Here is a 23701-nt window from a genome sequence, read left to right on the forward strand (position 1 = left end):
TAATTACAACCGCATTTTTTTCATTGTGTTTCAAATAAATGTTAATGTCCTCTTAGACAATATTTGGCTGCAGACATATTTCCCTATTATGTGCTGTAGTTTTGATAGCTCATGATTTGTATATGATTCCCTCAGCCTCAGTGGTTTTGTGCTGTTGTCATGGGACATCCGGGCCAGCGCGACTGCCTATATCGCAGACTTGTGTTTTTGTATATACTACTGAATTATAGTCATACAAAAATGTCAAATTGTAATATATATATGGTCATATCCAGCTATGAAACTCGCCGCACATGATTCTTTCGAGGAGGTAACTTAAAGTCAACGGTGTCTCGAAATTTAGTTTGTATGTATTACCGTCGTCCAGCAGATGTCACCAGAGGATCCGCAGCGGTTCCGATTGGCCATGCGACAGTTCTCCAAGTGCCAGCATCATCCTTCTACCTTCTGCGCATGCGCGCGACGATCCCATTCTTGTGCTGCAGGCAGCATTCCGGGTGGAGAGAGAAAAACACGATTCTTAGGCCATATACCGAAACAACACTAAGAGATAATTTGCCAAGACCATCAACAGTCTTCAAACTGATTATGGTAGGTATTTTAATAGTTTATCCTCACTGCTCGCTTCCTTTCTTGTCATATTTGCTTTGTGCTGTGCCAGTTCCCTGACGTCTCATTGAAAGGGAGCGCTTCGTGACAATACAAGCTTTAGTTTTAATTCCTCATGCACAGTCTGACTATTATAAACCCGGCTGCTGTTTCCTCCTGGAAGCGGTGCATGTAAAGAATTATTTCTTGAGATTTTGATGCCGGTAGATTCTTTTGTGTCAAAAGTGTTGAGGCTGACAAGGTGTTTCTACTTGATTTGCTAGCAGTGATGGTCTGTCTGCGAGCTAGCAGGAGCGCAGCTAACACTGCACAAAAGCACACAAACTGGGTGGCAGCACAAATAATGTCAGACTGCCATATCAAGGGCACTTTAGGTATGAATGTCACATGATGTCGTCACGTAATTCCGTAGTACGCCGCGTGTGGTTGACTTTCCCCCTATGTAATAATTAATAGGAATTGTTATAGATTAACGCTTTGGTGCAATATTGAGACTACTTTTACCGGTTCTAAACTCGTGGACACACTTGAACGTGCAGGAAACACTGTTTATCTCTCGATACCAAGAACCCATCAAGTGTGGTGGTTGTAAATTGTATGTGGTAACTTGTTTGTAATCTTCTCTTTAACAGTTTTGCTGTCCCAGTAAAGGTATTGTCTCAAACAAATGTATAAAACCCACACTTGAAAGGACACACTAATTTTTAAATATTTGAAAAACATCTGTATTGCTCATAAGATCGGGCCCATTTATCCATTCAATAGAGCTCCAAGAAGCACATTCTTTTATATTGTCGGAAATTGTTTTCAAGAATTGGAAGGCAAATAGAGAGTGTGTGTGTGTGTGTTTGTGCGCGCGCGCGCGCGTGTGTGTGTGTGTATGAATGTGTAGTTATACAGTGGATAAACACCCCTGTGTCATATTTATCTGAAGTTGAGTGCCCAGCCCTCACAGGTATTTCCATGACATAGTAGTCGGTCATGCAGCTGATCATGTGAGGCTCTCCTTAGAAGAGGGACATGTTTGAAAAGGATATACAGTATAGAATATACAGTAATCCTTCGTTTTTCGCTGGGGTTACGTTCCGAAAAGAACCCGTGATTGGTGAAATCCGTGAAGTAGAAACCTTTTTTTTTAACATTATTATAGGTATAACATTGAAACCAAAGGACAAAACTTGTTTTCAGGTCCAAGCATTTGTTTAACAAAGAGAAGTAAACACTTTCTTCCTGATAACTACTGTGAAATAATAATTTTAATCGTCAGTACATACCTCTGCGGCCTGACTTCGCTATGTAGTGTCTTTTTCATCTGAAGCCATAACAAAGTCAAAGTCTGCTTCATTGTCAATTTCTTCACATGCCAAGACACACAAAGAAACCGAAATTACGTTCCCACTATCCCACGGTGACAAGACATAGTACACAATATACATACAAGTAAACAACACAAAAAAATTAAAAACAAGAACGCACAAACAATGAATAAATAAGAGTGATGAATAAATAATAAACAAATACCGTTTTTTTCCGTGTATAATGCGCAAAATTTAACTAATTTATTGTCCTAAAATCTGGGGTGCGCATTATACATGGGTACAAATTTTTTTTAATTTTTTTTTTTAAAAATTTTTTTTTTTTTTTTTTTTTTTTTTTTTTTTTAAGAAAATCATGGTACAACAAAACCAACAACAGGACTGACCGACAATAGTGTGTTTGTACTGTGCTCTGGTCATTTCGTCAAAGAAGGGATAATAGTCCTCTTCTCTTCTTGACTGACAATGAATGTGATAGTTTAATACAATCAGCAAATAACAAAATGCGTATTACAGGTAATATTTTACTTCACAACACTTTGCCATGTTCCTAACGTCTCTGCTGTTCACTTCAAACACGCTCCATACGAACGCAATGCTCTCGTATCAGACGCTTGCTCGATCACCTGCTCGTTTGCTGTCACAATGTACCCTACACAAATCCGAAACATTTGTTGCGGCTCCGAGTCACGACGAGGGGCAAGTTTTGGTTTCCAAGGGTGTTTTTATCCCTCTTCAACGTCTCTCCCATACAGAGCCGCCTTTTTCACATGTCCGCACGTCACTTTCCTCTCTTTTCATCTGATCGCGGTGGTGCCTTTACGGGCAGTCGGAGAAATCAACGCCAACAAAAAAAAAATACATCCAGCCTAGTTAAGACCATACCAAAGACTATAAAAATGGGACCCATTGCCTCCCTGCGTGTGTGACGATCATTGGGACTTAAAAAAAAAAAAAAAAAAAAAAAAAAAAAATTGGGTGCGTATTATACATGGGTACAGGCTTTTTTCCAGCATCAACATGCCATTTTTAGGGTGCGTATTATACATGGGGGCGCATTATACACGGAAAAAAACGGTAACAATAAATAAGAGGAGCAAAAATGGAGCAAGTGTGCATACAGCAGACAGTCAGAATATAGCGCAAAAGTACAGGACGCTACGCAGAACGGGGGAGAGAGTTCAGAATGCAGTGTGAAAAAAATCCGTGAAGCAGCGAGGCCGTGAAAGGTGAACCGTGATATAGCGAGGGATGACTGTACCGTCTTTTCCGGACTACAAGTTGCTCCGGACTACAAGTCGCACCAGCCATAAAATGTATAATAAAGACGTAAAAAACATATATAAGTCACACCGGAGTACAAGTCGCATTTTTGGGGGAACTTTATTTTACAAAATCCATCACCAAGAACAGGACATGAATTGGCAACAACAGGCTAAACTATACGATCGCTAACGTTACATAAACACAAATGAGGAACTGAGAACGTGCCTGACGTAATATATTAACAATTATTCAAATAACTATAACATAAAAACACGTTTATCAAACCATCCGTGTCACTCCAAATCACTAAATCCATCAAAATCTTCGTCCTTTGTGTCACTTGTAAACAATGCCACTGTTGACCCGGAAGTACATGCGGCGCTGACGTCAGACTCATCGTCAGTTGCGGCTCCAATATTTCCAGACCTATATAGTAACTGTATATAAACTATACACCAAATAACTATAACATAAATAACAATTTTATCGAACCATCCGTGCCACTTCAAATCACTAAATCCATCGAAATCTTCTTATAAACAACACCACTGCTGACTCCGGAAGTACATGCGGCGCTGAGGTCAGACTCATTGTCAGTTGTGGTTCCAATTACCGTTTTTTTCCATGTATAATGCGCCCCCATGTATAATACGCACCCTAAAAATGGCATGTCGATGCTGGAAAAAAGCCTGTACCCATGTATAATACGCACCCAAATTTTGACTTTTTTTTTTAGATTTTTTTTTTTTTTAAAGTCCCAATGATCGTCACACACGCGTCTGGGTGTGGTGAAATTTGTCCTCTGCATTTGACCCATCCCCGTGTGATTTTGATCCATCCCCTGGGGGAGAGGGGAGCAGTGAGCAGCAGCGGCGCCGCGCTCGGGAATCATTTGGTGATCTAACCCCCCCAATTCCAACCCTTAATGCTGAGTGCCAAGCAGGGAGGCAATGGGTCCCATTTTTATAGTCTTTGGTATGACCCGGCCGGGTTACTTAAGTCCGTAAACGTAAAATTATTTCAGAAAAAAGATCATCTTTGGGAACAACCGGATGTTATTCTGCCGGTCAGTATCACTGCGCATGCAGTAGCAAACTCGATAGCGAAGAAATATGTGAGACTCTCAACGGGATCACCAATATTTGAGTGATGTTCCAGTTATTTATCACAATTATTTATTATTATAATAATAATATATATAATATATATAATAATTATTTATTTATTATTCACAATTGTCATGGTGATCTTTCTGGTGATTTCTTAACTAGGCTGGATGTATTTTTTTTGTTGGCGTTGATTTCTCCGACTGCCCAGAAAGGCACCACCGCGATCAGTTAGGTTAAAATGAAAAGAGAGGAAAGTGACGTTGTAAAGAACCATCCGTGACAAGATTTTCTTCAAAAATTGTTGTACCATGATTTTCTTCACAAAAAAAAAACAAAAAGGAAAAAAAAAAAAAAAAAAATTAAATAAAATTGTACCCATGTATAATGCGCACCCCAGATTTTAGGACAATGAATTAGTTAAATTTTGCGCATTATACATGGAAAAAAACGTATTCCACAGGCCAAGTGCGCCATCATGTGGTTTAAAGCAGTGGTCCCCAACCACCGGGCCGCGGACCGGTACCGGTCCGTGGGTCACTTGGTACCGGGCCGCGGAGCTGCACAGGAAAAAAAAAAAAAAGAAATTTTTTATTTTTTTTTTTCATTGACGATCAATTCATTCAGGTTAAGACGCTCGTCCCGGTCACGTGACATGTTTCCCCAGTCGAGCCCGCAAAGCTAGCAAAAATGAGTAAGAATTTATTTTGAAAAATATAAAAAATTTGGCGAATCTCTCCCAATTACATCTGTCGGTGCATCTGAAAAATAAGGACTCTTGACACAGGGCGCTCGTCTCGGTCACGTGACATGTCACCACAGTCAAGCCCGCGAGGCAAGCAAAAATGAGCAAGAAACAGAGAAGTTTGGAAAGCTTCTTCGGAAAGGGAAAAACGTCCAATGAGGACACTGAAGAAGAAGAGGCTACGACTTCTAAGAAAAGGAAAGCTGCATTTAAAAGAACATTTCTGGAGTCCTACTTAAAATATGGATTTATCGCCACAGGTGACTCTGACGCGCCAAGTGCACTCCGCATATGTGGCGAAAGGCTAGCTAACGAGGCAATGAAGCCTTCAAACCTGCTTCGGCACATGGAGACCAAGCATCCTGCATTTAAAGACAAACCTTAACCACTTCGGGTGTCATTGTCTCCGATTACGCCTAGATGGGAACGGCTCATTTCTGAGAAAAGAGCTCGGTGCTCCCACTAATTCAACGTTTTATTTTTATGTGGTTTATATTTGTTTTTATGCCAGTCGTATCATTCTATTTCATCCTATTTATATATATAAATATTTAAATAATAAATATATAAATATGTTTATTTATATAAAGGCCGGTCCGCGAAAATATTTCTGACACGTAACCGGTCCGTGGTGCAAAAAAGGTTGGGGACCACTGGTTTAAAGTGAAAATAACATGTGAAGTGATCAACTATAATACTAAGTAAGTAATGTGTTAATGATCAAGTAATAATGTGTTAATAATTTCACATATAAGTCACTCCTGATTATAAGTCACACCCCTGGCCGAACTATGAAAAAACTGCGACTTATACTCCGGAAAATACGGTAATAACATCTTGAGCCATTTCTATTAGTGTTTTCTCTCATGTGTTTTCTGCCTTTTCAGGGCTTTCCGGGGAAGATCCCAGGAATACACGTGGAGATGTGATCTGGCCTTCATCCTTCACGATTTGCCACTTTGATTGTTGCTCTCCAAAACCACCGTTGCAAACACTGCAGCAGTGGTTTGGCTCCAAGTAAAACCCCAAGTTAGAGGCACTAGTAAACTTTCCCCAGCTGCTGCCTTGACACACATGGTGCATTGCTGCCATTCCCAAAGCCCGACTCCATCAGTCTCGAGGGCCCAGCCACTAGCTTGCTGGTGTGCTTACAGTAGCCACAAAAAGAAGGAGGGTCCTTTTGGATAATTGTTTACCCAGTCACCAATATAAATTCAAGTGTTGGGGTTTACAGAAACTTCCTGAGGCTTTGAGTTCTCAGGATATTTTGTAATCATCCAATCAAAATCTGTGAAGACTGACAAACACAGGGAAGGTGATTATTTTAGCCCAGGTTGATGGAGTACAACATGGAGAGCTGTCTAGCTCAGGTCCTGCAGAAAGATGTGGGCCGTCGTCTTCAGGTGGGCCAAGAGATCATCGATTACATCTTGGATAAAGAGAAGTCTCATGATCTGGAACAGGATCAGACTGCACTTGATAAGATGGTTGATGGCATTGCCACCTCCTGGGTCAATTCCAGCAACTTCAAGGTAAACTCCATTGATGGGGCTGGGAACTCTGATATGGGTTCCTTCAGCATGCATTTAGATTGCATGCTACGAGTGATGACGCAAATTGAAATTATTTTGTAATTCAAGATGGTCATCAGAGCATTAAAAAATGAAAAAATGCATGCTATCCTATCAGATCAGAATTAGGCCTCTTCCAAATAATTTTGGATTAAAACACTGAGTGGTATGATACGGGTAACTTACAATTCAATATTGTGATGATATGTGGCCCGCAATACAACAATAATGATACATAATATTTACCTCTGTCTCCCAGCCTTTTGAGATTTAAGTTCATATCATGAATATTAATTACATGTTACCACAATACTGATCCCTCTCATTCCATCCTCATAGAAGAAAAGAAAAAAACATTGAGCAACCATGTGAGGGAAAGCAAAGTACCTATTGACAAGACATAAATATGAAAGATGAGTAGTTAGGACACGTGACTGAGGCGCTTGCCTGTGGTGACGCTTGGGCCAATGTGGACAAAGTGTCAGCACATTTTACGTTTGTGGATGACGCAAAAAACTAAATAACAAGGATGTCTGCACATGGGACAGCATACAGACTGCACGCAGCGACATACAATCACAACAAGAGTGGACAGTAAATATAAACATGCAGTGAATTCACCAGAATTGATGTTCTGATGTGTCAAGTCTTAGTCATGTTGCACAATTAATCACATTTTAATCATGATTATAATTTTGGCTCCAGACGATCTCATAATTCATATAATCGAGTAAAAATGATTATTTAGTGTTTCCGTTCTAAATCTAATTGTGTCTCAACAATATCATGATGGGGATGATGTTGAAAATCATCGTTTAACTTTGGTTTTGTAAGATAAGATTTGACTGTTAGCGGAGACTCAGAAATCTGAGTGTGGCAACAGTAAAAAAAGGAAGAGTATTGGTACTGTTGGTACTATCTGTGTGTAAGGTGAATGCTGCTGGTTAGGAGAAAAGCTAGTTGGATTTTGGATGATCACGAAATTCTTTGAAAAACAAACCTTTAGCGGCGTCATCAAAAATCTTTGTCTTTGATCAAGCTGTCACGTGTTTCCTTTTAAACAATACGCAATTAAAATTTTCAATCAAGAGTTGAAATTGATTTTCACTCAATTTCACTCAAACAAGCTGATCACATGAAAACTAATGTGCAAGCTCTTGAGTTTGGGATAGTAAGTGATAGAAAGCATGACAGATTAATTTGCCTTCCATGAATAGTTGAAGGGAATGCCTTTAAATCGTCTAATGCTGCATGTGGATCTGCCAACATCACTCCAACCTCCCCATTGCATTCTAATGGACTTTAATTCCAAACACATTTTTGCTATTTGTGGGCAGGCTGAGCACCTATTTCCCACAAATAACGGATATCAACTGTACTTACTGTATTGTAATGACTTGGAAGCGTTCGGCAAGTGGCTGTGCCTCACTGGTTTATGTGCATTTTGATAAGCTATAATTTGCAACATTGTGGAAGTGCAAGTCAGATTTTGAATCATCACAAATCTAGTGGCTGAGGCTTGGCCACTCGTGAGATCTTGTGGCAGAACCCCCGCTTACTTGTGTTCATTGGCGTTCTGCTTCATCCCACGGTGTGCCCAAATTATGTCACTTATAATGTCTAAAAACTATTCATTTTTATAACAACCTGCAACAGAGAAAACAATGGCAAACAGCTGGCGGCATTCTCTCATTGACATCAGGCTCATAAATGTTAAATCTAGACGTGGATGTTCCCAAATATGCTAAAAACCACCAGAGAACAACAGAGAACTTTCCAGAGTGTTTTTTCATTGGGTTGGGGGTACTTGCAGGCATCATTTTTAAGTCCAACAATAAAATAAGTGTGAATGTTTGCCCCATGATCAGTGTTCTCTCTAATTTTTCAAGTGTCTGTGCAAACACACAAGCTCCTTGTGCACACTGTGGACCACTGTGTGCAACACTAGATTAAATAAGTAAACTAATAAGTAAATAAATAAATATTGTCAATGAGAACTTTAACTTGCTCGGGGTCGGATTTTGTTTTGTGTGACAGCTCGTTTCTTTTCTGTCGATCTTTTGCGCAGTCTCGCAAGAATGTACCGATCCCCTGTCCCATCTTGAGTCTTTGTACAATTCCAACAGCTTTCAAATAACATTTCTGCTGAATGTGACGCTTGAGGTAGTCCAACTTCCATTCCTTCCATATTTTTCCCTCAGTAAACTCGCCCGCCACTTTGGCTTCACTGCATGTTTTGCAGAGGAGACCTTTGTCATTGGAAAAAGAGAAAATCTCACCCAGTTTAACATCCTCTTGTAGTTGCACACACTCCGACAGCCATCCAAACTTAAAAGAACTGCCGCATCTCATATTTATTTTGTCTTGGCGAGTGGATGTGTCGCTGCTCATTCATTTCGCCATGATTAGCTAATTTAGCATTCGCATCGCTTGACGCCGCCGCACTGTCGTTAGCTAGCTAACCTGCGCGGCATGGATGAGCAGGACACATATGTGTCATACATATATGTAGCGTAAGTGAACCATATCATATCATTGGCTGGACACCTGTCAATTACTGATTTAAACTACAAAAAGGCACAGAAAGAAAATCATTCGTCCACTTAATTAGATCAGATTACGTCTATCATTAGATATTAATCAATCAGTTCATGCAGAATTTTATTTTGTGCGCAGCATGGAGTTTCTTGTGCGCAATTGCGCAGCTGCGCAGCTTAGAGGGAACACTGCCCATGACAGTCCCTTTTAAGATTTGACTTCTCAAATTTACTGGCTCAAATGACCAAAATGATCCCGATCATTAGTGACTAACTCAAGATTAGTTTTACTACTTCCATAAACCGAACCAAGTTTACAACCACTAATGCTAATAATTTAGCTTTTTATGTAGCTTAAAATTTAAAACCAATGGAGCAATCAATCGAGTCGAGCCAATAACCACATTTCCAAAGTCTAAACTTCAAGGCAACAAGTTGACGTGGGTTTTAGTGCATTGACTTCAACCAGTCAACAACAACCAAACAGGTAATGAAAATTGCATTCATGCAGAATAAATTTCAATTTTGTGACCACGTGCTTGTCAGTGATCCACAGCCTTACCGAGATGAAGCACCCCTGAACCATTTCACGTTCGCTAATTTTGTCACATCAGGTAACCCCCTGCTTCAGTGTTTATGTTCACTTCTGCGATGAGCCAAATGCAGAGGTCAAATTTCATGTACATGACAAAGTTTCTTCTTGTTCTTCAAATTTCCCAGTGAATGTCATATGAGCTCTATTTTAAGAACTTTGGACACTTGTATTACAATCACATGAACTATTTGTACTGAATCTGTGATACAGACACCTTAAGAAGACAGCTTTGTGCAATGCTCCCATGCAAGCGCATGTGTAAGGCACAATAGGGAGACAGAACAATATTTGTTTGGCGCACAGAAGTTATATTGAGTAAGTTAGGTGTCAATTTAGCTCGTAATGTACCCACATAGCACCTACGTTATATTTGTGCTCAAAGGTCACATCGGAATGTGTCACTTTTCAGGGCAGTAACAGACACAATTTACAACAAGTCTTTCTGGAATGCCTATGGTCCTTTGTAAATCTTTTGAAATATTTGTGAAGAATAGGCACCATGATGCATACAGGTGGGAAAACCTTTGTGACTTATGCTAACCTGAGTAGATCTTGTCAGCTAATGCAGACATACAGCATTTCACACATTTTTTGTGATCTGAAACGATAATAAAAAAGTGTTAGGGGTCATCCCAACCAAACATACCCCAAAATGATTTGCGTGATTTCCTTCTCCAAAAAATCTTCAATCCTCATTTCCAGTGAAGCTGGAACGTTGTGTAAAACGTAAACAAAAAACTGAATAATTTCCAAATCTTTTTGAACCTATATTTAATTCACAATAGCACACCCATGACCCTCGTGAGAATCACCAGTTTGTAAAATGAAGATGTATATTTACTTCTTCTGAATTTGATACCAAAGGCATAATCTAAAAAACTGTGGCAGGGGCATGTTTACCACTGTGATCCATCACCTTTCTTTTAAAAACTTCAATAACCATTTGGGAGTGGAACAACGATGCTTTTGTCTGAATTCCTCATTTTGATACCATCACAGGTCCCTCTTTTCTACGTGTTCTGAGGTGCGGCTCAGAGCAAGACGTTTTGGTGCGGTCTCTTTAAATGCAAATGAGATCCTTCACACCCCTCAGGCCGCAAGATGTGTGCCTCCCTTTCCGGTTGCCATGTGTAGTTTTTTTTAGCTGAGGTAGCGTTTACTTTTTTTTTTTTGCTTTATTTAAACGAGGTAGCGTTTACTTGCACCGCAAACTACCAAAGTCGATTTTCCATGATACGTGTCCTTTAAAATCAATTATTCTATTGGTTATTTCATCGATGAATCAAATAATTGGATGAAATTTTATCTTGCGTGAAAATGTATTACAAAACCATTGTTCCCCATTTCTGACTGTTTACTTGCGATTGATTGGTGATGAAAACATCTAAATAGCAATTAAACAATAACACACAAAAGAGATTACCGTATTTTTTGCATCAAAAGGCGCACTGGATTACAAGGCACACCCTCATTGAATTTTTTATTTTAGAAATGATTTCATATATAGGGCGCACTGGAGTAAAAGGCGCACAAAATAGAAGCTATACTGCAACAAACTGAGGTGAACTAGGGTTGCGGTATGCATCCACTAGCCAATAACCTATGAGCCCTCTGTAAACAATCACGTTTCTCAAACTATCTCCTATAAAATGATCGGAACTGACTAAAGTTCGATCTAACGCATTGGTATTGCTTACTTATGTTTCCCTTCCATATCGATCCGTAAATTTACTCGAAATATTAACGGAGCAGCCTATTTTGACATGAAATAGCCTCGTGCGTATAGCGGCTATCACTATAGCATTAGCCACCCGCAAACTCCCATGAGCCTCAGCTCGCAGACTCCCATGAGCCTCAGCAAAGTGTAAATAATCGCGTTTCTCAAACGATCTCCTATAAAATGAAACATTATTCGAAACATTAATGGAGCAGCCTATTTTGAAATGAAATAGCCTCACGGGTACAACAGCTATTCAGTGACGCCCCCTGACCACGGTTGCCGTAATGCTGGGAAGCGATGCGACCTTGTAATTTAGTAGTCGTACTAAAACGTACTGAAACATTTTGGCAGAGCACTGTGGACAACCAGTATGGATCAACAAATTCATCAATTGATCCACATATAAGGCGCACCGGACTATAAGGCGCACTGTCGGCTTTTGAGAAAATTTTAGGTTTTTAGGTGCGCCTTATAGTCCGGAAAATACGGTACTGTTGTTCTCACCAAGATTTTTGAAACGGATTCTGTTATTGGTGCAATTTTTATTGTTTTAAGTAAACGCAGACGTTTGCTTGTTTTGATTAAACACAAAAGAGAATCTCTTTCTTTTCACGGATGACTACAAAAAATGAATAATTACAGTTGAGAAGCAGACATTAGAGGATTTGTACAATTCAAATGTAAAAATGTCTCTAATCGATTGCTCGCTTGTCAAAATAGTTGTCTCAATTACTTGAAGATTAATTTGTTTATTCTAGGGCAGGCATGGGCAAACTATGGTCTGTTGGCCTGTATATGCCCCGCTGACCTTTTCCAATCCACAAAACAAATAATTCAACTTTTTGTTTGTGTTTTCTTTTGGCAAGCCACACCAAATGTCTTTTTGCACAAAAGAAATCGGTCTCGACAAATAAGGAATGAGCGGCTTGTGGCTACCTCAACGCTCACGGTGAGCTGAAGGGTTCGCTAATATTATTTTTTTTCTACTCTTGGCTTCAGTGTCTTGCTCAAAGACACTTTGACATGGTCACAATGGATGGGGATCAAATCCCCAACCACTGGGTTGGAAGATGACCACTCTGCCACGCCATTTCCAAACTTTGTGTTTGTGTCCCAGTTTGAGCTTATTTTAAACATACCATATGACAAGATTGATTATCAGGTTGAGTTTTTCCAGGCCACTCTACATTATTCCACAAAGTTAAGTTCTTGTTCATATTTGCTGTGGAGTTTTATCTCACAATGAAGACACTCATTCGTGTTTTCTTGTGAGCTGTTCTCGACACGGTAATTTACATGATTATTTTTTCTATCTTGAAATATCTTCAGACTAATCTCGTGTTTAAGAGAATTTTTTATTTTACATGCCCAAAATTTAGCTGCAGCCTCTCTCCAAATAATATTTTTAGTATACTTGAATGTTTCATTGTACTGCAGTCATATTTGAGTGTCGCAAGTTTGATTTATGCATATTTAGTTGAGTGTTTTGTGGGTGCGAGTGGAAGTTTGGTTGGGGTAGGTGTGGGTGTTCCTCAGATAAACGCTGGTTCTGTTAATTGTCAGTTATTTCTGATACCAAGGCTGTTTATAGTCCTTGCCTGTAGCAAACAGGACTTATCACTAACGTCACACTCCATCCCGTGGTTGCCGTCTGATAGGCCACATCGCTACCTTTGAGCACACATGGCTGTTGTTGGCTGAATCAAATCTGTTTTTGAACAAATACTGTATATTGCTAAAAAAAAGCTCAAGGCAAAACCTTTCTGAGTACAAAGTTGAGTTCCTTAATGAAGAGGCTATTAACTGCAGGCAGGAGCTATACAGTAGGCGGATTATTTCAGTGTAGTTATTTTTATTTTTCTTCTTCGTGACAGGGGTTTGCTTTGGCCTGGGGAGTTAAGTTCGGCATTTGCTTTGAAGATATCTGGCGCCATCTAGCGTTGTGAATGGGTATAATGTCTAGACCCCGAATGTAAGACGAACCCCACTTTTTCAGTCTCATTTCAATGCAAAAAACACCATCTTATATTCGGGCCAATACGGTACAATAATAAAACAAACTTAATACAGCTAATAAATTCATTCAACTTTCATAAAATTGTTCATTTGTATTTAATTTATTATTTTAATCTTTAACTTTTTTGGTAGTGCAATTGACAACAGATCCTCATTTACAATATCAACCCATCTGCAGACAGCAAAGGATATAGTTACAAATTTACAAGTTCATTTACAGTGGTAATGGTTCACTGAATGTCGGTGCGAATGGTCGGCCCCTACACATTTTCATCTAACCAAATCTGGCCCGCTTTGCAAAAAGTCTGGACACCCCCAATGTACGTACTGCTTTCAGATGGAGCTAATTTTAACCTTCATGTTGGTTGAATTGTTATTGTCAAGCCATTGTGCAGTCTGTGAAACATTCCCCCTCAGTGTTTTATATGCTTGGCAACAGGATGGATCAGTTGGGTCCATACATCCACATCAGATGAATTATTTCAACATTCTGAAATGTCGAATTCCACATTTCTATCAGAACTGTTTATAAAGGATGTAATTCGCCTTTCAGTCTAAAATGCATCAATAATATTTGCAAAGATCATCATTTAATATTTCCGGTTTTTGAAATGCCAGATTAGCTGCGCTCATTAAATAACAAACTATAGCTCTGATTATACATTTATTTCGTTTCGTGAGTCAAGTTGGGAACTGTTTCTCATTGAAATGAAGGGAACTAAATCTGTTCCGGTGTCAGGGAACAGAGACAGGGCTACCAAGTGCAGCACGATCCTTTATTGGCAAAAGGGAAAATGGGGACGTAGAACGCTGGACCTGCGGTCTGGCTGGCGTGGCTGAGCAAGTAGTCAGAACAGGCGGCGATCTGGAGCGTGGTCGAAGGACAAGCAAGTAGTCAGGACCGGCGGCGATCTGGAGCGTGGTCGAAGTTCAAGGAAGCAGTTGGCTACAAAGTTTGGTCCGGGGACAAAAAGGCAGCAGTATCATGGGCAGGGTAATCAGACGAACTGACAACCACTGGCAGAACACAGAGAGGTTATATAGGGAACCTAACGAGCTGTAGCAGGTGCTGGCAATTCCATGAGTCGGGCTAGGCTGGAAGTCAGGTGACGTGGGAACGTGACAGAACCCCCCCCCAAGGGACGGCCCCCGACGTCCCAAAAACAGAACCCCGAGTCGGAGCAGGAGGCCGGGCGGGAGGGGGGTAACCCAAGACGTGCGGCAGTCAATAGTACAACAAGTCCGAGTCAGAACACGTCGACCAAGCCCCGTCATCAGGCGGCACTACCGCCCAGTCCTCCTCCCCAGCAGCGGCATCGGGAGATGCCGACCAGGGGGCCGGCGCGGGAACCGAATGGGTCCCTACCGGACGACTCCGAGCAGGAAGCCGGTCAGACCATAACACCCCGCCCACTGGAGCAGAACCCGGCTGCGGACGTTGCAACGGCAGCCGAGTAAGGGCCCGGGCCATACGCCGTGGCCGACGGCGAGACCGGACCCGCGGCCGCTGCCCACGGGTTGGAGAAGCGGAGGGCCGAGAGGCAAGGGCACGGGCTGGAGTCGAATCGCGGTTCTGGGGCAGGGACTCGCGACAGGTGGTGGGGGGCAAGAAAACCGACCCCAAACGGATCCCTGCTTGGCGGGTGCCCTCAGGTCTCTTCTGGCAAGAGGCCACCCAGTGACCCTCACCCCTGCAGTACAGGCAAAGCCTATCTCTGATGCGCTGACTGCGCTTCCTCACAGAGAGAGAGGTGCGTCCTATCGCCATCGGTTCCGGCCAGCTGGGCTGGGTGTGAGGAGCAGTAAAGGCGCGCTGACTTACGTGGACAGGGTCCCTGGCGGACGACAGGTCAGGCGGAAAAACCGGTGCTCTCCCTGACACCCGAGGTGTCGGGCTGATGTCACGGCGACGGGGGGGCGGAGTCACCCTCCTCTTCTCGCGTCGCCTTGACTGGATCCGCCGGTCCACCCGTGCTGCCAGGTCCATGGCCACTTCAAGGGTCTGAGGGCGCTCGTAGGACACCATCTCGTCCTTGATATACTCCGCGAGTCCGTGGATGAAGGCACCGACGAGAGCCGGGGTGTTCCAGTCGCTACGACGCGCCACCGTCTGGAACCGGATGGCGTACTGGGCGACGGATCTGCTGCCTTGGTGCAGCGTGAGGAGCTCTGTGGAGGCGTCCTCCGAGGCGGAGCCCAAGTCAAACACGCGCAGGATCTCAGCTGCGAAGGCGTCGAACGACGAACAGGCGGGTCCCTGCCGCTCATATTCTGCCGTTCCCCACAGCCATGCCTCGCCCGTCAGGTGAGTGAGCACGAAACCCACCTTGGCTGGTTCCGTGGCAAATGTGACGGGCTGGAGGTCGAACAAGACGCGGCAGTTTGTCAGAAAGGCCCGGACGTAGTTGGGGTCACCGTCGAACCTCGCGAGGTTGCTGAGTCTGGGCTCAGGGACGTCCACGTGCTGCCCGGGCGCCGAGGCAGGACGGGGCGTGGACATAACGGTGGGCTGATCGGCGGGGCTGAGCGGAACGGTCGTGGACAGAGCTTGCGCAAACCGGTCTGCAGCAGCCAGAGGAGCCAAGTCTTTGAGGCCCCTGAGAGCCTCTACCAGTTCCTGGTGGAGCTGATGGTGCTGCTGGAGCTGCTGTTGCTGCTGCTGCAGTTGCTGTTGCTGCAGCTGGAGCTGCTGTTGCTGGACGACCCTAGTTAATGCCGCCATCTCCTCTGAGGTCTTGCTGAGCTCCCACTCCGTGTGGGTCAAGCGGTCCATGTCTAAGGAATCGTGCGCTGGTTGCATTTTTGGTCAGTTCGTTCTGTCAGGGAACAGAGACAAGGTTACCAAGTGCAGCACGATCCTTTATTGGCAAAAGGGAAAATGGGGACGGAGAACGCTGGACCTGCGGTCTGGCTGGCGTGGCTGAGCAAGTAGTCAGAACAGGCGGCGATCTGGAGCGTGGTCGAAGGACAAGCAAGTAGTCAGGACCGGCGGCGATCTGGAGCGTGGTCGAAGTTCAAGGAAGCAGTTGGCTACAAAGTTTGGTCCGGGGACAAAAAGGCAGCAGTATCACGGGCAGGGTAATCAGACGAACTGACAACCACTGGCAGAACACAGAGAGGTTATATAGGGAACCTAACGAGCTGTAGCAGGTGCTGGCAATTCCATGAGTCTAGGCTGGAAGTCAGGTGACGTGGGAACGTGACATCCGGCCCCCGAAAGAAGCTATGTTTATCTTTTTTTAAAAAAAATATTTTTATATATATATAGTATATATATATATATATATATACGTATATATATATATATATATATATATATATATATATATATATATATATATATATATTTACTCAATGTGTGGTTAACACACAGTGTGCTCACTATCGCAAACATAGCAACTTTGCAATGCCTTTGCCTTTTTTGATATATTACTGTTTATATTTACTATGGATACCCTGTCCCCGCTAAGAAAAAGGTTTGGGGACCCCTGCCCCACACGCTGAGAACCAGATTTACTTCTTTTCTCCATGTCACTTGACGTCGTGCTTTGCGTGCATGCGTGTAACATTTTTCTTCTTTATATTGTTGTAAAAGGTTTAACTAGTTGGGTGAAAGTGAAACGAGAAAGATTCAATTAAAAAAAATACCAATCTGTGTTCTAAAAATTGTTTTTCTTGTTTTCCAAAAATATTGCAAAATTATTTTTGATGACAATTATGGTCTGTTTATAGGCCAAAACCCTATAAGTTACACATTGGTGAATTTCTATTCATTAGTCTGCATGTGTGGGTGTCAACTGATTATTGACCAATCTAAAGTATTTAGAATTGCTCGCTCTCTTTCCCAATGCAATGCTAATGGTTGCCATTTTTTAGGTATATTTTGGTGGTACAAGGTTTTCGCCCGATGCCACCAATATATATGTGTATATGTGGTCTTTATTGGTGTCTTTCGAATTTTGCATATGGTCATAATGACAGAATTAAAAAAAAATCTCTGCATGGTGTCTCAATTATTAAATTAAATGGTTTATTTGCCCTTTATTCGCTCTGCTTGTTCTTTGTATCAATTGGTCAATGCTAATTTAGTCTTACACGAAAAGTTTTTTCAATGCAATTGAATGGCTAGTGAATAAAAAGAATATGTTACTGACAGATGAGACCAAAAAAAAGCACATTTAAAACTAATAGTTGTGTGTCCCCACTAGGTGGCTCTGCTAGGCTTGGATCTCCTCGCTGCTTTAGTGACGAGATTACAGGAGAGATTTAGGGCTCATGTTGGAACAGGTATGTTTCAACTATTACATCATTATGTGGTATCAAAATTGATGAACTGTCAATTGTCTGGCATCTGGGAAAAAACATTTTAACTGATTTCTAATCCTTGTCTGTTAAAATAGCAGCCCTAATGTATTACTATATGCATTTACCTTTTTGTGCTATTTAGTTTAAAATTTAAATTCATCTACTGAAATTAAGATTTAACAAGAATTTTATTCCTCTTCTTTACTTATTTTCCTTACATCCCATGCTGTTTTTCTGACGATTGGACCAACATTTAATGGCGTGATGACTGTTCTTTGCATTTGAAGGCAGCCACTGTCTGGTATCTGGAAAAAAATATTTTAAATAACTTTTATTACTTGTCTGATGAAATTGACAGTTGAATCTGCGTTTTTATGTGAAATCCCTGAATACTGCCCAAAGAGTGAACTTGGGTGGAAGCTTCTGTGCAACTCGCATGTGAATGGATTTTTCCACGTTTTCTTCTTCTTATTGTTTTGTTTTTATTTATTCAGCTCTACCTAGTCTTATTGATCGATTGGGAGATGCCAAAGACCAAGTCAGAGAACAAGACCAAGCACTGTTGCTTAGGATCATGGAACAAGCTGCATCTCCACAGGTATAATATATATTGTACATTATAGTACACTTTTTTATTGATATATTACTTGTATATGTAAGCAGCTTGATTAATTAAGTTATAATTTATGTAAATCTTGGTTTTGTTATCTTGTGTTGTATTAGTACGTGTGGGATCGAATGCTTGGAGGCTTCAAACATAAGAACAACAGGACCAGGGAAGGAGTCTGCCTTTGCCTTATTGCCACATTGACCATGTGAGATTCCTCCTTTCTTCCAATTTCTATTTTTAGTTCCGTGTTTTTCGGACTATGTCATGTCAGTAAAAAAATAATTGCCTTATTGGGGGGGAAACTTATTTTTTAAAAACTGGGAAAATGAAGCTTCAAATTTGCTTTTATTTTCTTTAACTCCGCTAGATGGCATGCTTTGTTCAATCTTGGCTCAAAGTACCTTGACGTGGCATTTCTTAAACGCCTTTATTTAAACCAACAGTACCATCGAGAGGAGTAAAAAATAAATAAATACAACTGGTTTATGAAGCAGTAAGCGAGACACTAACACCATGAGCAGGACACTGAATCCCCAGTTGCTCCTGATGGTACGTCATCAGTAGGTGAATGAGGAAGACGTGTGAAGTGCTTTGAGTAATCACAGTAGAAAAGTGATATGCAAGTGACAGCCCATTTACAATTAAAAAATAACACCTCTCCATGCTTATTTGTTAATTTCACTCAATTTCCCTTTTTGTCCTTCAGATATGGAGCTCAAGGCTTGACTCTCAGTAAGATTGTACCCCACATATGTAACTTGTTGGGGGATCCCACAAGCCAGGTATAGTTAATCATATCCACATTTTTGTCGTTTAGTATTTTGAATTGTTAAATGTACTTCAAGCAATGAACTGGAAACATTGTAATAGTAAAGTGATTCTGCAACAATTAATGGTATGAGTATTAACAACTCTGTGTACTGCAATAATGCTGTCTGTAATAATTAAATTAATGATTGAAGGTAAGATTCAGTTGCGATTCTATAAGCCGCACGTGCGCACGAGTTATTTACAAAGAAAGACAGTACACAAAAAGCCTTTTTCCCTCAGAACGAGATTGACGTTGGTGATGGTGGATTTTTTCACACTGCTCCACGCTGTCAGGATCCACTGGCAGACTTGTGCGAAAGTAGCTCTTTGCATGCGTCCAGTTTTTGTAAAGGATTTCTCGCCGCTGGGTATCCAAGCCTCCCATTCAAGTTGGAGGGCCACTTTAAATCGATTCATTTATTCCAAGTTTACGTGCAACCGCTCTGTTCCCTTCTTTATCAGCCAGCTCAATGCCTTTTAACTTGAAAGCTGCGTCATATGCACGCCTTCCAGTGTCTTCCATCATTGGGCTCTGTTTACGCTAACTTTCCTCGTGCACAACGCGCCACTACTGTTTTCCTCGACGCATATATTCCACCTCTCTCACTCTTACCTTTTCTGGTCGAGCCCCCCCTGATGGCCGTTAGAAAAAATGCATATAGAGTCGCCACAGGGTTCAAAATTTGAGAAAAAAGTAGCGGCTTATAGTCCGAAATTTACGGTATATTAACTTGAGAAAAAAAACACACGATACAGCAGACTAAGGTATTAGTTATCTTGTGTTGACACTTAGGTACGAGACGGAGCTATGAGTTGTTTGGTGGAGATCTACCGCCATGTGGGTGAGAGAGTGAGGATGGATCTCAGCAAGAAGGGCTTGCCTCAGTCACGGTACTTCCATCTCTGTTTCTGCTTCTTTTTTTGTTTAGGGATTTTGCTTTGTTTGTTCACATTTGCACTTATTGTCTTGCAAATAAAACTTCAAGCTCTAGGTTACCCAAAAGTAATCAATGACCTGCTAAGATAGTTGGAAAGGTTTGCTTTTATGTCCACTAATATGCTGTTATTTTTTAATTCCTCCATAGCTCATAACTGCATACCTAAGCAGATTTTCATTCGTTTTATCACAAAATCTGACCTATGAATCAGGCGCTTGGTTTGAGGGGCTCTTTGATCATAGCAGCAAATCATTTCCCCCCTTGTTTTTTTATTTTATTGTTCACAATCGTCTGGACAAATTTGTGAACTGCCTGCAAATTATTCAAATCAACTTTGTAGTAGTTGTACTAAGTTCATCTTGTTTTTCCTTTTTAATCACTTCACTGGTTCTTTTATATCAAACAAATTATTTTAGGTATATGGAATATTACTTATTATTTGGTCAATAATGGTAAATATTGAATTGAATTTTCATTTGTAAACCAATAACTTTTACTCATTGAGTATTTGAATTATTGTTATTCAAACAAGTATTTTTTTAAATGCAAAACCTTTATGTTTCCCAAATGAGTTTTCATTATTTGCTTTCTGAGGATGCTAATTCCATTTGGGATATACAATCGGGTCCCTGATGTTGTCGTGATACACATGGCCTGACTTTTGTGCAGGCAGCATAAATTAATTTTCCACACTATATGTGTACTATACGTGAGTGTAAATGGTTGTTTGTCTCTATTATGCTCCCTGCAACTAACTGGCGACCAGTTCAGTTGCAGTACTTATGTATGGCATGCTCAGTCATTACAACCCCTCAACAGCAACACTCAGCAGTAAAATGCAATACAGTTCGTTACACTATCGTATCTAATCTGTTTTTACCGCCTGCTCACCGTAACACGGCACTGGATTTCGTATTTTAGGTTACCAAATAGCAGAAATCTCCATGGCTGAAATTGCAATTAATTGACAGTCCATTAATACCATGTTTCTGACTATCTTCAACAATAAACATATGTTCAACAGGATTAATAAAACCTTTATTTTTTCAACATGCTAATAAAATGTTATACTTATCATTGAGCATTAATATAGACACAGAACTTGGTCAAATTGCATATAGCACAGTATTTATACATATATTGATTAATCCTGCATCATGTTTTTAAGATCAGTCAAAAATAATCCTATTTTCCATAGTCTCTGAGCATGTGGGGCCCACAAAGGGAGTTTAACAGTGAAAAAAGAATGCTTAAATAAGTCACTAATCATGTTAATGACACAAGTATTCACTAAAAAAAAGTTGTTCGCTGTCGAACTCTCAACAGTGACAGTCTGCAGACCTCCTTGGCTCTAGGCACAGGCCTTCCCTCAGATTTAAAGAGAAAGTCAAGTCAAATATTTTATTTACAATATGTTGATTGAATCCCCACTGGTCTAAACACAATATTCTGATTAATGTTCAGTTTGTTGAATATAAATTAAGCAGAAAAATCCACCCATTTTTATTTATCTCAGGGTGCTGCCATTTTGTTTTGAGGGCTCAAGTTTTTGGATTGGGTCATGTGACCTTTAAAGTCGAAGAACATTTTTGACTTGACTCTTCGTGGTTTAAAATGTGCTAAATTTTCCTCTCTTTCCTCTCTCTTTACTTCAGAAACAATAAAAAAAAAGTTTTTTTTCACCAAGACAAGACACTTTTGTCTTTACCATGATGCAAGAAATGCATTTGTCGGCCACCACCGCTTGCTCTTTCAATAAGGATTACCTTTATTATGAATGCCTGAAATTTTAAAACATCAGTAACATTTTGAAAGTAGCCTGGCTATTTCATTTCACACATTTACACATAATAAAAGTTACTAACTCACAATTTATCATTATTTTTATTTTTACAAATATCTTTACGGTTATTGATCAAGTGATATGAAAATGACCCTTATTCAAGTAAAATAAAAATAATTCCATGTCACATTGCCTGGTCTTATACTTTTAACTCCATACAGTGGATAGATGGATAGATAATGTTGTTGTAGGTCCCTGAGAGCCACTACCCAGCCTGTTTTAGTTGTCCCTCTCGTCCAACACACTTGATTAAAATAATCAGGATCGCTTCTGCAAAGCTTGCTGCTGAGCTACCGTATGTTTCGCACCATAAAGCGCACTGGATTATAAAGCACACCCTCATTGATTTTTTTATTTTAGAAATTATTTATAGGGCGCACCGGATTAAAAGGCGCATAAAATAGAAGCTATACTGCAACAAACTGAGGTTGACTAGGGTTGCGGTATGCATCCACTAGCCAATAACCAATGAGATAAACAATGGCGTTTCTCAAACTATCACCTATAAAAGTGATCGGAACTGACTAAAGTTCGATCTAACACATTAAGTACTGCTTACTTATGTTTCCCTTCCATATCGATCCGTAAATTTACTCGAAGCATTAACGGAGCAGCCTATTTTTAAATGAAATAGCCTCGTGCATATAGCAGCTATCACTATAGCATTAGCCACCTGCAAACTCCCATGAGCCTTAGCTCGCAGACTCCCATGAGCCTCAGCAAAGTATCATGGCGGCCCCCTGTAAACAATCACATTTCTCAAACTCTCTCACATTAAAGTGATCGCAACCGACTAAAGACTGATTTAACACATTGGTGCTGCTTATTTACGATTCTGTTGGATATTGATCCGTAAATGTACTCGAAAACATTAACGGAACAGCCTATTTTGAAATGAAATAACCTCGCGGGTACAACAGCTATTCAGTGACGCCCCCTGACCACGGTTGCCGTAATGCTGGGAAGCGATGCAACCCTGTAATTTACTTGTTGTACTAAAACGTACTGAAACATATTGGCAGAGCGCCTTGTACAACCAGTATGGATCAACAAATTCATCAATTGATCCACATATAAGGCGCACCGGACTATAAGGCGCACTGTGTTTTTTTGAGTAAATTTTAAGTTTTTAAGTGCGCCTAATAGTGCGGAAAATACGGTAATCATTTGAATCACATATGTTGGACGAGAAAGACATCTAAACCTGGCTGGTTAGGGGTTTTCAAGAACCAAACTTGGACACCCTTGCTTAGACGAGAGCTAGATGGATACTTCATAACTTAAGGGAATTTTACTACACACAACAAACAAGTTCTGTCATGGAGAAGACTTTGTACGTGCACGAAATGCCTCCTCCCTCTTTACAACAATGACACTTTTGAAACATAATGCAGATCAAGTATGTATAAATACTAGGGGTGTAAATCGCGGGTTTTGTCACGATACGATATCATATCGATACAAAGACCCACGATACGATATTTGCCGATATCTTAAAGCCTGCTGTGATTCATTCACGATACATCACGATATAGTGCTCTACGATCGATATAGAACAATATCCTGATTTATAACAATTCATACGCAAAATCAACAAGGTACTGCAAACTCTTTATTTAGGAAATTACAAGAGTATTGTAGTATACAAAGTGCTTATTTTAACACTGAACTTTATTAAATTCCTATAATTTCCTCGTCTTCTTGGACACTACCC

General features: G+C 40.8%; 1 protein-coding gene across 39 annotated transcripts in view; it reads left to right on the top strand.

Moving 5' to 3' along the window:
• The first annotated feature begins 440 nt into the window (after window positions 1-440).
• The window catches only part of clasp1a (cytoplasmic linker associated protein 1a), a 71927-nt gene continuing 48666 nt past the window's right edge, over window positions 441-23701 (top strand). For 26 of the 39 annotated variants that reach the window (XM_037239288.1, XM_037239293.1, XM_037239300.1 and 23 more), the window contains exons 1-7: window positions 441-591; window positions 5930-6574; window positions 17690-17768; window positions 18281-18384; window positions 18510-18601; window positions 19103-19178; window positions 20000-20097. In XM_037239288.1, coding sequence (XP_037095183.1) covers window positions 6380-6574; window positions 17690-17768; window positions 18281-18384; window positions 18510-18601; window positions 19103-19178; window positions 20000-20097 — 644 coding nt within the window. In that variant the 5' untranslated portion in view covers window positions 441-591; window positions 5930-6379. The remainder of the gene's footprint in view (window positions 592-5929; window positions 6575-17689; window positions 17769-18280; window positions 18385-18509; window positions 18602-19102; window positions 19179-19999; window positions 20098-23701) is intronic. The other 13 variants (XM_037239305.1, XM_037239309.1, XM_037239312.1 and 10 more) reach the window with 1 other exon arrangement.

Source organism: Syngnathus acus, chromosome 21 (genome assembly GCF_901709675.1).
Source record: "Syngnathus acus chromosome 21, fSynAcu1.2, whole genome shotgun sequence".
NCBI lineage: Eukaryota > Metazoa > Chordata > Actinopteri > Syngnathiformes > Syngnathidae > Syngnathus > Syngnathus acus.